At 54.1% G+C, this 15622-nt stretch overlaps 2 protein-coding genes across 6 annotated transcripts in view; both read left to right on the forward strand.

The window, feature by feature from the left end:
* The first annotated feature begins 1515 nt into the window (after nucleotides 1-1515).
* LSM10 (LSM10, U7 small nuclear RNA associated) lies at nucleotides 1516-3474 on the forward strand. Its single transcript, XM_050932158.1, has 2 exons — nucleotides 1516-1572; nucleotides 2661-3474. Exon 2 carries the CDS (start codon nucleotides 2678-2680, stop codon nucleotides 3047-3049), a length of 372 nt encoding a protein of 123 aa, XP_050788115.1. The 5' UTR covers nucleotides 1516-1572; nucleotides 2661-2677; the 3' UTR covers nucleotides 3050-3474.
* Nucleotides 3475-13553: 10079 nt separating this feature from the next.
* The window catches only part of STK40 (serine/threonine kinase 40), a 42065-nt gene continuing 39996 nt past the window's right edge, over nucleotides 13554-15622 (forward strand). The window contains exons 1-2 of one of the 5 annotated variants that reach the window (XM_050932119.1): nucleotides 13554-13675; nucleotides 15201-15323. The gene's annotated coding sequence lies outside the window, so the exon portion shown is untranslated. The remainder of the gene's footprint in view (nucleotides 13676-15200; nucleotides 15324-15622) is intronic. The other 4 variants (XM_050932117.1, XM_050932121.1, XM_050932123.1 and 1 more) reach the window with 4 other exon arrangements.

The raw sequence follows: 15622 nt of genomic DNA on the forward strand, positions 1-15622 counted from the left end.
AAACTTCTCTCAGCTACAAATTAACTTGCCAAAACGAATAAGTGGATTTAGTTCCAGTAAACTGCTGATAGTAGATTTAGGGTAATAAATCAGGAGCTGATGCAAAACCATACATGCTAGTGAGAGCAGGGGCATTTTCTTTTTATCATTAAAGTAAAACAAGCCTAATATGGGATGAGTAAAAGAGGGAGTTCAGGTTCCCTGCAGGGAGGCTGGCGAGGTCTCCAGGGCTGGTGCTTTACCAGTCCAGGTCTTGAGCAGCATGAAGGGATGGCAGGGGCTATCATGGCCTGTTTGGAGGTGGTGGGTGGGGGGAGATGTGGGGATGGTTCCATGGCCCAATGGGGGGGGAAGAGGAGGGGAGATGTGAAGGCAGTTCCATGGCCCATGACAAGGGAGGGGAGATGTGGGAGTGGTTCCATGGCCTGTGCGGGGGGGGTGGGGTAGAGGAGCTGTGGGGGTGGTTCCATGGCCTGTGCGGGGGGGGGTAGAGGAGCTGTGGGGGTGGTTCCATGGCCTGTGCGGGGGGGGGGGGGTAGAGGAGCTGTGGGGGTGGTTCCATGGCCTGTGGGGGGGGAGAGGGAGATAGGAGAGGTTCCATGGCTGGAGGGGAGATGGAGGGTGTCCATGGCCCGGGAGATTAGAGGAGATGGGGAGGTTCCCTGCCCGGGGGTGGGGGAAGAGAGATGTGGGGGAGGTTCTGTGGCCCAGGAAGGGGGAGATAAGGGGGTGGGTCCATGGCTGGGGGGATGGGGAGATAGGGGAGGTTCCATGGCCAGGGGGGGTAAGAGGGATGAGGGGGAGGTTCCATGGCCATGGAGATTAGAGGAGATGGGGAGGTTCCATGACCAGGGCGGGGGTAGGGGAGATGAGGGGGTGGGTCCATGGCCAGGGGTGGTGGTAAGAGAGATGAGGGGGAGGTTCTATGGCCGGGGGGAGGGGGTAAGAGATGTGGGAGAGGTTCTGTGGCCCAGGGAGGGGGAGATGGGGTGGGTCCATGGCCGGGGGGGAGGGGAGAGGAGGGGGAGGTTCTGTGGTCGGGGGGGGTAGCGGAGATGTGGCCCAGGGAGAGGGAGATGAGGGGGTGGGTCCATGGCTGGGGGGGGGGCAGGGGAGATGAGGGGTTGGGTCTATGGCGGGGGGGGTAGGGGAGATGTGGCCCAGGGAGGGGGAGATGGGGTGGGTCCATGGCCGGGGGGGGGTAGGGGAGAGGAGGGGGAGGTTCTGTGGCCGGGGGGGGGGTAGGGGAGATGTGGCCCAGGGAGGGGGAGAAGAGGGGGTGGGTCCATGGCCGGGGGGCGGATCACGGACGGATTTGGGACCTAGGGGGGCGGGGCTCACCGTCCGGCGCTCCGATGGAGTGTCCCCTCCCCTCAGCCCAGGGCGCCCCGCCCCGCCCCGCCCCGGATATTAGCCAATGGGCAGTGGCCCCCGCCCGCCGCCCCCACACGCGTCGGAAGGGGCGGGCCGCGCCGGTTGCTCTGCGCAGGCGCGGCTGGGCGTGCTGTCGTTTCGGGGGCCGCGCGGGCGGGGCCAGCCCGGGGCGCCCCCCCCCGCAGGAGCTGCAGCCCGGTGAGCAAAGCCAGGCCGGAGGGCAGCTCCGGCGCGCTCCCGCCAGCCTGCGTGCGCGCGCCCGCTCCCGCTCCGGCTCCGCGCCGGCCTGGCCGTGTGGAAGCGGTGGAGCGGGGCGGGGTAATGGCGGGAGCCCCCAGGCTGGGAGTGTCCCTGGAAACGCGCGGGGGTCCCTGCCTGAGGGGGCGGGGCTCTCCCCTGCCCGGGCCTGGCCCCGCCTGGTGGCCAGCGAGCGAGCGGGCGGGCGGTGCCTGGCTGCTCAGGCCCGCGCCTGGCACGCGCTGCGCGGTTGCCCCCGGCCGCGGACGGGCTGCTGCGCTCTGCCCGCACGGGGCAGCCATGGGCGCAGGCCGGGCCGGCGGGTAACGGTCCGCGGGGGGTGTCCGGCCTGGCCCTGGGCTCGGGGGCGGGGCTGACGGCCCAGGGGCTGCAGGCTGAAGCGGGGCAGCCTCCGGCTGGACATGAGGCTCGCGATTGTCACCCTTGTACCGGGGTTGTGGGGGAATGTCCCCCAGTCAGGATGAAGCTCTGCTCTGGAGCCATTTTGGGGGTGCTCTGTGGCTTGTCCGTTACAGGAGCACAGACTTTGGAGTCTCTGACTCTGCAGCTCCTGGGCCCCTGCTCAGGCTGCCCGGCCTTCTGCAGCCTACATATCCCCCCAAATAATCCCACCGTAGGCCCCGAGTTCCCCTGATTGACTGTCTCAGCAGAGTGGCTAAGGAGTGAATGGGACAGACACAACTCCCCTTTGGCTTTACAGGGCAGAAGTGAGGCACGTTAACAGAGGGTTGTGTATGTCTGCAGCTTCTGCTGATGTCCATCATGTGCCTGTTACAGAGATAACTTTGGAGACTGATCCTTCTTGTCTGGCCAGCCCCATGTACCAGCGCTAAGTTCATCTTGAAAGCTTTAGCAATATGAGTATTTGTTATATAATGTGTTCCCTACAAACAGTCCCAAACTTTGCAGAACTCAGTATTAGCGGAGGCAGAGGGCAATCGGAGGTAGCAGCAGGACCTGTTAGAGAGAGTTAACGTGGGGTAAATTCACAAGTGTTACACAGGCTTCTCTTGCTTTTTTCCTTGTAGTTGGGTAGCGCTGTGCAATGGAAATCAGCCACTCTGTCAAAGAGCGCACCATTGCTGAGAACAGCCTGGTCATCCTACTCCAAGGTATCCATGGCTATGTCACCACAGTCGATCTCCGCGACGAGAGCACGGCACTGGGCCGCATCACCAATGTGGATGCTTTCATGAACATTCGCCTGGCTGAGGTGACCTTCACAGACAGACAGGGCAGAGTCTCCCAGCTGGATGACCTGTTTGTGACGGGCAGGAATGTCCGCTATGTCCATATCCCTGACGAAGTGGATATCAAGGCCACAGTGGAGAAGCAGCTGCAGCTGATCCACAAGGTGCGCTACTTTGGAGGCCGAGACAAAGGGAGAAAGGAATTCCCTACAGCAAGACACAAATAAACTGTTCTGGGCATTGCCCAGAATCCCCAGGGAGCTCTCACATGAAACAATAGCTCTCAGCTCCCTTATAACACCACCCCCCAACTTCTGGACTGGAAATCTTCCTGTCTCTGTTACTGTTTTAGAGACAAGAACAAACATGTCTCATCCTGAAAGATCCCCTGGGCTTCTCTTTCAAATCCCTCCTCTGTTTGTTATGGGGATTTGGTTTTGGTTTCTTAGGGCAGCTTCCTGACATTGGTGTTTGGGGAGGTGGGGGGAGGGAGGTGGAATGCAGACAAGGGATCATCCATAGGGGTTTATTTAAAATTTTTTTTAAGGCCTCTGTGAGACCTGGTATGTTTCTTGTTGCTCTGGCAGGTTTTATATCCTGTCTCATTCTTAGGTTCAGAAAACTTATTTCAAATAAACCCTTTTTCCAGAAACCAACAAGCTTCTTGTGTGTTATCATTAGGTCTTTCCAGTGCCTTTTGAAAACTCCACTCTCCTGCTAGCTTGGGCCATCACTGTATTTTTATTCTTTGATCAATGGCTGGTGAATTATTTCTATCATCTCATTTATCTTTGCTCACCGGCTCAGACCTGAGAATTCACTTCCTTCTCTCCATTAGGAAGTTAGAACCAGAAAGATCCTTCTGAATGGGAAAGCAAGATAGGCCAGAGGGCCAGCTAGCAGGGATAACTGGATTATAAACTGACCACTGATTGCTCACCTTGTGTTATCCAAATGCTACAAGTGGTTTTGCTTTTGCAGTGGAAGAGAGATCAGAAAGGCCTAAGTCATGGCCCAGAAAAAGTCTAGCCATGCCATCTTTCCCTGGCTGATTAAACCCTCAATCTCTGGTGTCCTGATTTAAAATGAAGGTCACAGGGATAATCTGAGCATTGGATGCATTCTTGCTCCGCTGTATGTATTCAATCCTGTGTCTGGGTGCAGGTGGCAGCAGCTCCTGACAGCAGCGGAGACATGGAGTGACAGTGGTGGCTACAGAGTCCCTCGAAGGATGAGCTGTGCTGGCTGTGCCTCAGCATGGGGGTGACTATGGCTATGGGAAGCAATGCGAGCTCCATTTCTGTCAGTTACAGCCCCTCTCTAAGTAGTGCCCATTTGGTCTAGGAGTCTTGCCACACAGGAGAAAAAAGGGCTCCTTGATTTGTTGCTAGGTGTCTCTCCACCTCCAGCCATGTGTGCTGGCCTCTTGATAGCAGTGCTTCAGCAACAGCTCAGCGTATCCACAGCTACACTGGTTGCGTGCTGCTGCGGCACATAAGGATCAACTGGAGTTAGGAAAATGCAGAATGCTGATGTGAACCCCTTGCTAACTGTATTCCCAACAGCTGCCAAATCTCCAAGAGAGGCTGCTTCGGCAGCCCTGCTTGGCCCTCCGTGAGTGTTCCAAGGGCCCTGTTGGGAGCTCACATCCCAGCTGCAGGTTAGTCTAAGTCACCCCATTTCTCCCCCTTCTATACCGCATCTGCTCAGGCCCTTTAGGTGCTGTTCTAGTTGAGAGAAGAATGGAAAGGCGTCTCATTGACTCTGCTCCAGCCCTTCAGTATTTAGTTAGATTCTGGACCCAGGGCTGATCCTGTGCTTGTTTCCATCACGCTTTGTGTGAACCTGCTCGAGAACAGCTGGCCTTTTGTTAACTGAGATCTTCTTTCGGAAGGACTGTTCCATCTATAAAACCCTATCTGTTAATTTTCTCAATGATTTGAAGGCCTTCGCTCTTGTGGGACTTCATAGTTCGTTCATTCTGACTCCTGCCAGTGCAGCTGTAATCTAACAACATCCATAATAGAAACAGCTTGAAACAGAAGTCAGTCTATAGTGACAAGGCTAAAATCAGTGGGAGACGGGCGGTGGGGGGGGCTGTGTATGGAGCTGTGCAACTGGGAAGTGTATTTTTGATTGATAAAGCATCGGGTTGCCTACAGTTAGCTTGCAGATGGCAGGTGATCTGCTGCGCGGCCCTGGAAAGAAGTAAAGCCTGACATGATGCACATGGAGCGCCGCTTTCTTGTGGAGCCTGCCACTGCCTGCACCCTTGGGAGCACGGGTGAGCAAGCAAATGAGCTCAGAACCTTTCTGTATCATGTTTGCTGTTTTACTGTTCAGAGCATGAAGCGTGTGAGCCCTCAGGGGATAACTGTGTTGTGACCAAAGGGCAGGAGGAAGGAATAGGCTGTCAGAAGTGACTTGTTTCTTGGTTAAATGAAAGCACCAAATAGCCATGGTTTCTGGAGCCCACTATTTTTGGGTCATCTGGTGACATATCTCTGCATGGCTTATCTTGGGAGGTGCAGGGGGAGGGGAATTGGTGCCAGGAGAGGGGAAGTTGGGATGTTGAACAGGACTGGACACACAGTCCCTTTGACAGAGGCCTGGCAGATTACGATTTCATACAAACTGAAACGTAACTGACAGCAGCCGTAGCATGAATCCGAGAAAGGAGTTAAACAGGAAAACCTGTGTCTGTGGCAATCAGCACAGGGTGTGTGCATCCAGCCTGCAGTTTACCAGCGTAAGAGCTTGTCTACACATGGAGTTATTCTGGAATAACTCCTATTCTTGACAAGTCCCAGTGCAGACACTCTTATTTCAGGATAAAACTGCCTTATTCCAGTTTAACCTAACCTACTTTGAAAGTAGATTAAGTTAAACTGGAAGAAGATACGCTCATTCTAGAATAAGAGACTCCACACTGAACAGCTGTTGCACTTTGGATTAAGGTAGGGTGTGAATTTAAATTAAGTGTCGACAAGCCCTTAAGATTCTCTGGAAATCCCCACCTTCCCTTCCCCTCCCTAGTCTCCTTTCTCTTTCACAGATTGATAGATTTGAAGGCCATTGTGATCATCTAGTCTGATTTCCTATATTACATGGGCCACAGAACGTCCCCAAAATAATTCCTAGAATAATTCTAGAAGAACATCCAATCTTGATTTAAAATTCCCTGTGATCTCTCTCCTGCAGTCCATCAGATTCTTACAGACTTACCTTAACTTTTCTTGTTAATATGTTGAGCTACTTGAGTCTCTCACTATAAGGCGTGTTTTGCTAATCCTTTAATTGTTGTCATGAGTTCAGAGAAAAGCCTCTCTAGTTTATCAGCTTCCTTCTAGAATTTTGTGGGAACCAGAACTGGATGTGCTATTGCAGCAGTGGCTGTACTACTGCCAAATACAGAGGTAAAATAACCTCTCAACTCCGACTCAAGAGTCCCCTGTTCGTGCATCCCAGGACTGCATTCATTCTTGGCCACAGCATCACATGGGAAGTTCACATTCAGCTGATTACCCACTAAGCCTCACATTTTATTTCATTTTTTTAGACTTGCTGCTTCCCAGGACAAAGTCCCCCATCCTGCAGTTTATCAAGTGATCCAGATCAGTCTGAATCAATGACCTTGTCCTCTGTTATCACTGTCCCAATTTTTCTCATCCATAAACTTTATCAGGGATCATTTTATGTTTTCTTCTAGATGAATGATAAAAATATTGAATAGCATAGAGCCAAGAACCGATACCTCGGGGACCCCACTGGAAACACACCTGCTAGATGATTCCGTATTTACCATTACATTTTGAGACTTAGCAGCGAGTTTTTAATCCATTTAATTTAACATCACTACGCTTCTTTAATTCTTATTAATTTTCCCTGCCTCATGGAGAGGGGAACTTCTCTTCCGGGCTTCAGCCTTTTCCAGTCTGCTCCTAGGGCTGAGTTCTTGGAGCATGGAGGCTGGCAGCTGGATGGCATGCTGCTTCTGCTGGAATTCCTTCCTGGAATGTGGTGACTCAAGCAAGCAGCTGTCCAGCCTCTGCCTGAATCCACCCCACATTTCTGGACAGCCCTTTCCCAGCTCACACTTTCATCCTAGGCAGCTGGAAACTCACTCATCTCAGATTTCCCCCTGTGGTGCCCTGGGAACTCCCTGTTAGCCTGGGCAGCACAGGCTGTGCCGTAGGCAGGAAAGCCCACAGACTGCTGATAGCTCAATGGCATGAATCCCCTTTGCTGATGCACAAGCAGGAGTTGCTCATGAAATAGTTACGCCCTGTTCAACAGCTGACAGCCCGGTGCTCTCCAAGCCTGTCACTGATGCTCTAGGCAGGTGAGATTGACAGTTACCCGTTGGCCAGTCGGGCTGGGACCCCCAGTGCCTGTGTTGGGTCTCCAGTGTCAATGGCGTCTAGCTGAGCTTGACCATTTCCTGCTAGCAGGTGGGTGGGACACTGTGAAGCTGGATCTTAACGGGGGAAACAATAGAAGGATCCTTCTGTGTACATGGTCTGTCACTTTTGCCAGCCTTCCTCCTGCTGTGGGAGAGGACTTGGACCCCTACTGCCTTCATCCTGGCACAGTCTACCAGCACAGCATGGCGTGATCACAGAAGTCGCTATCCCGGCCTAGCCTTCCTCTGCGGAGCACAGCGAGTGATGAGTGCTACGTGGGGCTGATGTTTGGTTCCATGAGAGACAGGCCGTCTAACTCAACAAAGACACGCCAGCCACGGATCACTCTGTTCATCCCAGCCATCCAGAGGGCAGGGAGGGTTCACCTAATCTAAGTAAAGGGGCGATTTTCACCAGGGAAAGTAATTGGACTGCAATTGCTTTTAGATGATTCACCACCCGTCTAAATGTCCCTCTGGCCGCAGCAAAGGATGTCCCTGCCAGCACTCCAGCTCTCTGCTGCTCCCTCGAGCCAGGGAGGAGTTAGCCTGGGCCGCAGCCAAGGGCAATAGCTAATTTCATCGTATTTTGACAGGACTCTTTGTGCCAATCAGCACTATCTGGCTCCTCCTCTGAGATGGCACTCTGGTCTCTTCCCTTCACTCACCCGCAGCCCAGTCCTGGCTTGTATCCCAGGATGACAGCGCACCCCTTGTCTCCTGTTTATCAGCCGAGTGGGCAGGTGTGGGGTTGGCTGAGTGACCCGCAGCAGTTCAGCTGGTAACTAACACATGGGGACAGTCAGCGCTGGACTGTGAGCTGGTGGGAGCGGGAATGGGGTGTGGGTTTGGAGGGGAGAGTGGACTGGTGAGCAGAGACTTGACTTCCAGCTGCCGATCCCAGCTCTGAGAGAGGGTTGTGGTCTGGGGATCGGAGCCGCAGGACTGGGCATTGGAACTCCTGGGTTCTGGCTCTAGCTTGGGGAGGGGATTGGGCTGTAATGGTTAGAGCAGGGGAGTGGGAGTCTGAACTTCTGGGTTCTAGTCCTGGCTTTGCCAGTGATGCTCTGGGGCTTGATTTCTTCATCAGTGGCTGGGTCGGGTGAGGCTGAATCCTTGTATTGTGGAGGGGGTGGAACTTGGAAGCCCTGAGGCGAGGCACTAGCAAGGAAGCAGTCTGATTTACTTACTCTTTCCAGGTTCTCTCGGGCAGCAGCTACTGCAGGGTCAAGTGCAGCCACGCTGGTTCAGGGCCAGCCCCAGACACAAGCAATGAAAGTGACAGCTTGGACACCACCCCATTTCCCCCACGCTGGGTGGCTTGAGGGTCTGCATGATGTTAAGACACTGGCTTGATGGCTTCCCAAGCTTTGGGGCTGGGGGAAGTTGTTTCTCCTGGGGGGCTGGCACTCTGGGGCAGAGCAGGCACCTTGCACTAACAGAGAGCAGGGAGTGGCTGCCCAGTTAGCGCAGCAGTTCTCTGGGCCTGTGATGCCCTCGGCCTCTGCTGTATCCCCTGCCCTTAGGCTCCTTGTGTGGCCCATATGGGGTATGTTTGGGATGTGACGCTGGGCTGCCATTCAGGCCCCTCTGGTGGGTGCCATGTGATGGCACAGAGCAGCCTGCTCCCAGTGTTAGGGAGGGCTGGGCTTGACACTGCCATGTCCACACTGCTGCTTGGTAGTCTCATGACAGCAGGGAGCCAGAGCTTGGGCAGCAGGTGGCTTTTCCCTGGGCCTTCGGGGTGGAGGCTACCTTACATCTCCTGGAATATGTTCAGGGCCTAATTCTCCATCACCCTGTACCGCCTGCAGCTACTCACACATGAACTCTGCCCCCCGTTACATTTTTTTCCGGCTAGTGGGCGTTTAGTGGAAAATGCCCTGACTCAGCAAGAATCACAGACCTTTTGGAAAACCAAGACACCTGATTTCACAAGCTGGCTGGTGCTGCCACCAGGACCTTCTCTGAGTTAAAGGGCCCCTGGGAGCTGGGGTGGGGAGAAGGAGCTTTGTGCCGCCATCCTCTGGTATCTCTTTCTTGGCACGCATGCTTTGATAGTTGCTCTGTCTGTGCACTATAGCCCAGGGAGGCAGAGCTCTATTTAGCTCACTGCATCTGTGCAAGATGCTGAGCAGCTTTGTGTGCTGTGGGAAGAGGGGACCAGCTGGCATACAGTCAGAGCAGGGATGAGCCAGACTTTGGGCATTGATTTATAATGACGTGACTATGCAACAGAATTAGTTCCATGTTAATCGGCCCCTGATTCACTCACTTGTCCCACTAGGGCCCAGACAAGAGCTTTCCTTTTTCATGCACTTTATAAAGAATTTGGACGTGAATCTGGCGCTTGTGAAGCAACAAGCGGGTATCACTGGTGTTCAGTGCAGTGCTGGCAGGAGCTGGGCAAATCCTCCCACTCCAGCTCTGCAGATGCCTCTCGATCCCAACCTGCAGCCCCCCCTGCTAATCCAGTTCTAGTTGTCTCCTGACCAGAGCCTGCCAATTTGGGGAGCTGGGAGGTGTGAGTGTGTGAGAGACAGACAGCAAGAGATGGTGTGTGGTGAGAGACTGCAGGTGTGTGTGTGTGTGAGAGGGAGTCAGCAGCATGTGAACAGGAGAGCGTGTGTCTCTCAGAACGCTTGTGAGTGACTGAATGTGTGAGGATGGGGCATTGCACCTGGGTCTGGGGAAGGTGCCAGCACACTGGCCCTGCAGACCTACCCTTCCCACCCACCCCCAGCATATCCATCAGTGTGCGTCATCCAATCACCAAGGCAACCTGGCTCCATAACATCAGGGATGTAACATCCCAGCGGCTTTGGACAGCATGGGAAGAAAACAAATTTCCCTGTATCCTAACTACAGCCCAAGCTGTGATAGATGGGGGCTGGCTGGGTCTGGATGGATGGGGGGTGCATATGGATGCAGACTGATTTTTGGGACAGGTTGCAGTTTTGTATCTGTCCCCTGATGAGCCAGCATCCCCTGCTGCTGGATTCTGTGCTCCCTCCCAGTGATGTATTTGGTCCATCAGCACCATCTCCCGTTCATGCAATGCTGCTGTTGAATGGAGGAGAGACTCTGGTAGTGACACTGTCCCTTTTCGCTCTGGGGCCAGCGGTGTCTGGAAACAGGTCTCAGCAGTGAATAAATAACATGAGCAAGATCAGTTGGGCATTAAACCCCTCTCTGTGCCTCAGCCGAGACAGAGCCCTTCCCACGAGCAGAAGACTGCCCTTCCTGGGGTCAGGGCTGCCCAGAAAAGCACGGGAAACCTCAGGCTGCAGCGTGGGGTGTCAGTGAAGGCCAGGGATGCTGCAGCCTACCTGCAGGCATCTCTCAAGTCCCCTGGGGCCCCTTGGAGTGTGTGTCACGTCTACACCTTACTCATAAAGACAAAACGACCCTGCACACACACGGGCAGTTTGCGATGTGTCTAGGTAGCTCCCAGGAAGAGGGATGGACCCACAGACCTCAGGACAAACAACAGCCCCTTCTCTCAGCAGCATTGGCTGGCTAGGTACCGTTCAAGCCAGGGAGGTGACTGGAAGTGCTGTTTGCAGACTCGGGGCCAGTCTGGAGCCGCTGGAGAGGCAGCTGCATGTGGGTGGGGGACCTTCGAACAAACCCCAGTCCCACCTGCTTCCCGGGCTCAGGAATGGGAGTGTACAGGAACTAGGCCTTGGGGGTTTCCCAAGCCTTCACAGTAGGGAGACAGGCACAGTAATCACAGCGCAGCGGCCTTCACTATTCAGCATTTGGATAGTGCTGTGAGATCCTCAGCTGCATCTCTATGTCAGGAGCCCTGGGGCCAGCCCAAGTGTCAATCCTGCAGAGCTCCAGGGAGTGTTCAGGGAGGGAGCTGCTGGTCTCCTTAGCCATGGTGGGTCTGGACTGCAGCAGAACTTGACATGTTAGACCACAGACAGGAGCTTCCCTCCCTGTCCCCTGCCACCTTTTCCTGGTGCTCAATAATGCGAGTGCTGGCATCTCACATGGCACAGTCTAGGAAGGACCATGTGGGCTGTTGGTTCACTCTGCTCCCCTGCAGGCATGATGCTGTGGAGTAATCGGGAATTCGACTATCCCAGCATAATGCAGATACAGTAGAGTCTTCCCTGCCTCCCTCCCCATTCTGTTCCACCCACAGCTTTCCTGTGGCTGGATGGTGCAATCAGGAGGAGGGGAGTAATTGACTGATGCTCCTGGGAGTTTTGAGGTTGCCTTTCAGGCACTTTCGGTTGCTGAGAGGCAGAGAGAATCCAGAGAGGGAGGAGGGTGCCCTGCCTGTTGCATGATTCACCCTGCATGATGCAATTGCTTTACAGTACCCATGTGCTGCTGCCCTCTGTGTGCAGCTGATTCAACAGAGGAGTGGCAGGGAGCGAAGGCTGGGAAGAGATTGCACAAGCTGCACGGGCCTGCTTATTGGGCTGCTTCACAGGAAAGGCTGCTCCAGCACCACACCTGACATGAATCACCCATGGCCAAACATCTGGGGGTCTGATGAGATCATGAAGGGCTGCCTGCCATCTCTGAGATGTCCCCATCACATCCCACTCTGGGGGTGGGGGCTCAGAAACCCACGGGGTGGGGTCATGTGTGTGCCCCTCTTGCACTTGCTTTCCTGAAATTGCTAGCCATGGTCCCAGCCCAAGAATCTGGGAGAGCAGCTCAGGAACATAGGGACTGTCAGACTGGATCAGATCACTACCCCACCTAGCCCAGAATCCCATCTGTCACAGCAGCCAGGAGCAGGTGGTTCACAGGAAGGAGCCCTGCAGGGGACTTGCCCCCAAGGAGAGTTAACCCTGTTAGGGAGAGGTTTGCCTAGGCCCTGAAGCAGGAGTATCTAGATTTTTCCAAGGCTGCTAGAAGGGGTTTGTGTGTAATCCTGGCTTTTGGGCTGTGGATGCTCTCCGTATCCATAGAAACATCCCATCCTTTTGACCCCTGCTGCGCTCTTGGCCTCTCCGGGGTCCTGTGAAGGGAGTTCCCATGTTAATCGTGTGTTGTTTGTGTATATGGTGTTGTTGTAGCCACCTCGGTCTCAGGCTATTAGAAAGACAAGGTGGGGGAGGTAATATCTTTTATTGGACCAACTTCTGTCGGTGTGAGAGACGTGCTTTTCAGCTACACAACTCTTCTTCAGGTCTGGGAAAGAGCCAGTGAGTATCACAGCTAAATATAAGCTAGTTTAGCATAAATAGTTAGCACATATTTTAAGGGACCATTTAAGGTGAAGCGGCCTATTAATATCCCTGTAACCACAGGACAAAAAGGGCAGTTAGTGGGTTACAGATTGTTGTAATAAGCCATAAATCCAGTGTCTCTGTTCAGTCCATGGTTCTTAGCATCAGGCAAAGTTATGCATTTAAGCTCCCAGGTGTGTCTTTGACAAGTGTTGTAGTTTCCTTTGAGGATGAGGCCTGAGGGGACAGCTACAGAACGGTCGCTGTGCGAGACATGTCCACCCACAGTAGGGTGACCAGATGTCTCAATTTTACAGGGACAGTCTTGGTTTTGGGGTCTTTTTTTTATACAGGCTCCTATTACCCCCCACCCTGTCCCGATTTTTCACACTTGCTGTCTGGTCACCCTAACCCACAGGCAATGGGGCATTTTGTCTTCCTGTGCGAGTTCATTCGTGAGCGCAGCGCTTGGCGAGCTGCTGTCGAGACGTTCGGTGCTGCATGAGGGACCCCAGGGACCACGACAGGTGGGGGGGGGGCGGTGATCACTGTGGCGATAGTGCTGTGATGTGCCATGCAGACAGGCCCTGGTCTCTGTGCACGCTCCCTGGGGATTCGAGGGGAGCTCTAGGGGGCCCCCCTGGGTATTTGCCTCTCAGGTGCTGGGGGGCCCCATCCCTACCCACTCTGCACAGAGCCCAAGGGTGACCTGGCAAGTAGCTACTCAGCTCTCCTCCAATCACAGCCCAGCAGCTTTTTAATCCCCCACTTACCCACCAATCCCCGAGCCGCATGCCAGCTCACCTGGGGCACAGCCAATCAGCACGTGAAGTTGACCAGCCCCGCCTAGTCACCTATCCCGCCCCTGCGGTGATCAACCAATCAGCAACTAACACCCTCCAAACTCCTCAATCCCCTTCCTGGCCGCTGAGGTTTCAGCCAATCAACATTGATGGCGCTGGCCCAGTCTTCCAATCAGGAGCGACGGTGGGAAGAGCAAAGTGACTTCCCCAGGCAGGAGTCGCCATCTTTGCTCTGGGCAGAGGTGCCAGGAAAAAAGATGGCCGGTCGTCATGGAGGCGGGGCCGGGAGGAGGAGGGGCTCGGCGGGGTGCGTCACTTCCGTTGTCAGGTGGCCGCCGCCGGGAGCGGAGCGAGCCGGGGAGCGGGGCCGAAGCGGGCCTGGGCTGCGGCAGGAGATCCCTCCGGCCGGGCCGGGGGTCATGGGTGAGGAGCGCTGAGCGGCCGCCGGGACCGGTGAGGGGGGCGCGGGTCACCCGGCGGGGAGCTGCCTCCTGGGCGGGGGTGTGATGCCACCGGGGTGGGGGGTTAACCCCCCTCCCGGGGCAGGTGCCCCTCTCCCTTGGGGGCCGGGGGTTTAACCCCCCCTCCCGGGGCAGGTGCCCCTCTCCCTGGGCGGCCAAAGGGTGGTTGTGTGCCTCTCCCTTGGGGGCTGGGGGCATGCCTGCTGAACAGGGGCTCCCTTTCTTGGCACAGTTGCCTTGGTTGGAACCACTCCCCTCCCCTCCCCTGCTGTTCTCCTGTTACCTAGCAATGGAGCAGGGCCACACCACCAGGAACCGTGGAAATGCCCCTCGTCCAGCAGGGATGGGGGCTTAGAGCCCCGTCTCCAGGAGCTCCTGGTGTTTAGATAATGTCCCCCTTTGAAAGCTTTCACTTGTGTTGTGGGGCAGATTATGGGGGGAAGGAGGGGGTGCATGGGCTTGGCAGAGCTCTCCCAAGAGCCCTGTAAGTTTCTCTGAAGCTTCTTGGCATGGGCTTTGCTGCATGTGGCTAATAGACACAGCAACAAGAGTGACTGTCTCCGCAAAGTGCTCCCACTGCTATAGTGCTGGGGTTTGCCACCCAGCAAATTGAGTAATGAAGGCAGCACAGATAGTGATGGCAAAGGCTAGGTATTGGGTTGTATGCCATGGTGGTGTAGCCGCCTTGGTCCCAGGATATTGGAGAGACAAGTGGGGGAGGTAGTACCTCTTATTGGACCAACATCTCTTGGTGAGAGAGAAAAGTTTCTAGGCTTACACCTGAAAAGAGTTCTATGTGTGTCTCACCCATCGAAGTTGGTCCTGTAAAATATATTACCTCCCCCGCTTCATAGCTGTGTCAGGCAGGCTCCTTCACCAGGAGTCTCTCAGGACACTTTGCAGAGGGAGATCCAGGCATTCCTCTTCTGCACCCCCAGCCTTGCTGCTTTGTTTCCGAGGTGACTGATGCATGGTGGTTTATCATTATTTATAGGCTGTTGGGCTAAATGCAGCATTTCCCAGTTTCTGATGATTCGTCCTGTCAGTTTCAGGTTTAACGTAATATGGTTTGGGGTGTTCTCACCACATCATAACCCATTTCAGATAGCGCCCGCCCTGTGACTGGCAGCATTGGTTTATTTATCTTGCTGTGTCCTGCAATCTTTAACTACATAGATGACAGAAACAAGAGTCAGCAAAGACCTGTTATTAGTCATATAGTATTGCAGATGTGCAAACTGTTTTATGATGAGTATAAACATGCTGAGAATGGAATCCTGGCCTGGAAAAGGCTACATCTGAATGGATGAGTAGGTTCCATGCAGTGCAAACAGTATTGCCAGGGAGAGTATTATCTAGTAGTTTCAGCAGGTCACTGGGACTCGAGACTTTTTGGCAGCATCTACTGCAGGAAAATTGGCTCCTATAATCCCCACTGGCTGCTGTAGTGTAGATGGGTCAGATATTTTTACCACCATCTCATTTAACTTACACCACATCTTATACTTTTCCTACAGCTGGTGGAACTGCACTGCTGGGAAAGTGTAGGTCCTAATTCTCCTCCTGTAGGTAAGCCCTAGGCTCTGTTCTTAGTTCTGCTGCTGACTCACTGCGTCATTAAGGTAGAGATGCATGGAAAGGTGAGTTTCCTAATCTGTACAATGTTGGGTATAGTGCCTTCCTATCTGGCAGGGGGCTTGTAAATCGTAATGAATATTTCAATCTCCTTTGAGCTCTGGATGACAGGTGCTATAGAAGTGCAAATGCATTGGGCGTGGTCACTGTAGGTGGGATGCTTGGTGGAAGATTCGAATTCTCCGATTTGAAAGAAAAGAAGCATGATGTCTGGGTCTCTGATTTAGCCCTTTCAGTGTCATATTGTTCTACAGCAGGGTCAAGGAAACTGCCTCACGATCTTGTTTTTTTAACTTTAGAAACT

Source organism: Gopherus flavomarginatus, chromosome 22, assembly GCF_025201925.1.
Source record: "Gopherus flavomarginatus isolate rGopFla2 chromosome 22, rGopFla2.mat.asm, whole genome shotgun sequence".
Lineage (NCBI taxonomy): Eukaryota > Metazoa > Chordata > Testudines > Testudinidae > Gopherus > Gopherus flavomarginatus.

Excerpts from the sequence above, each read along its gene's own strand:
- LSM10 (XM_050932158.1), top strand. The coding sequence starts at position 2,678 with ATGGAAATCAGCCACTCTGTCAAAGAGCGCACCATTGCTGAGAACAGC.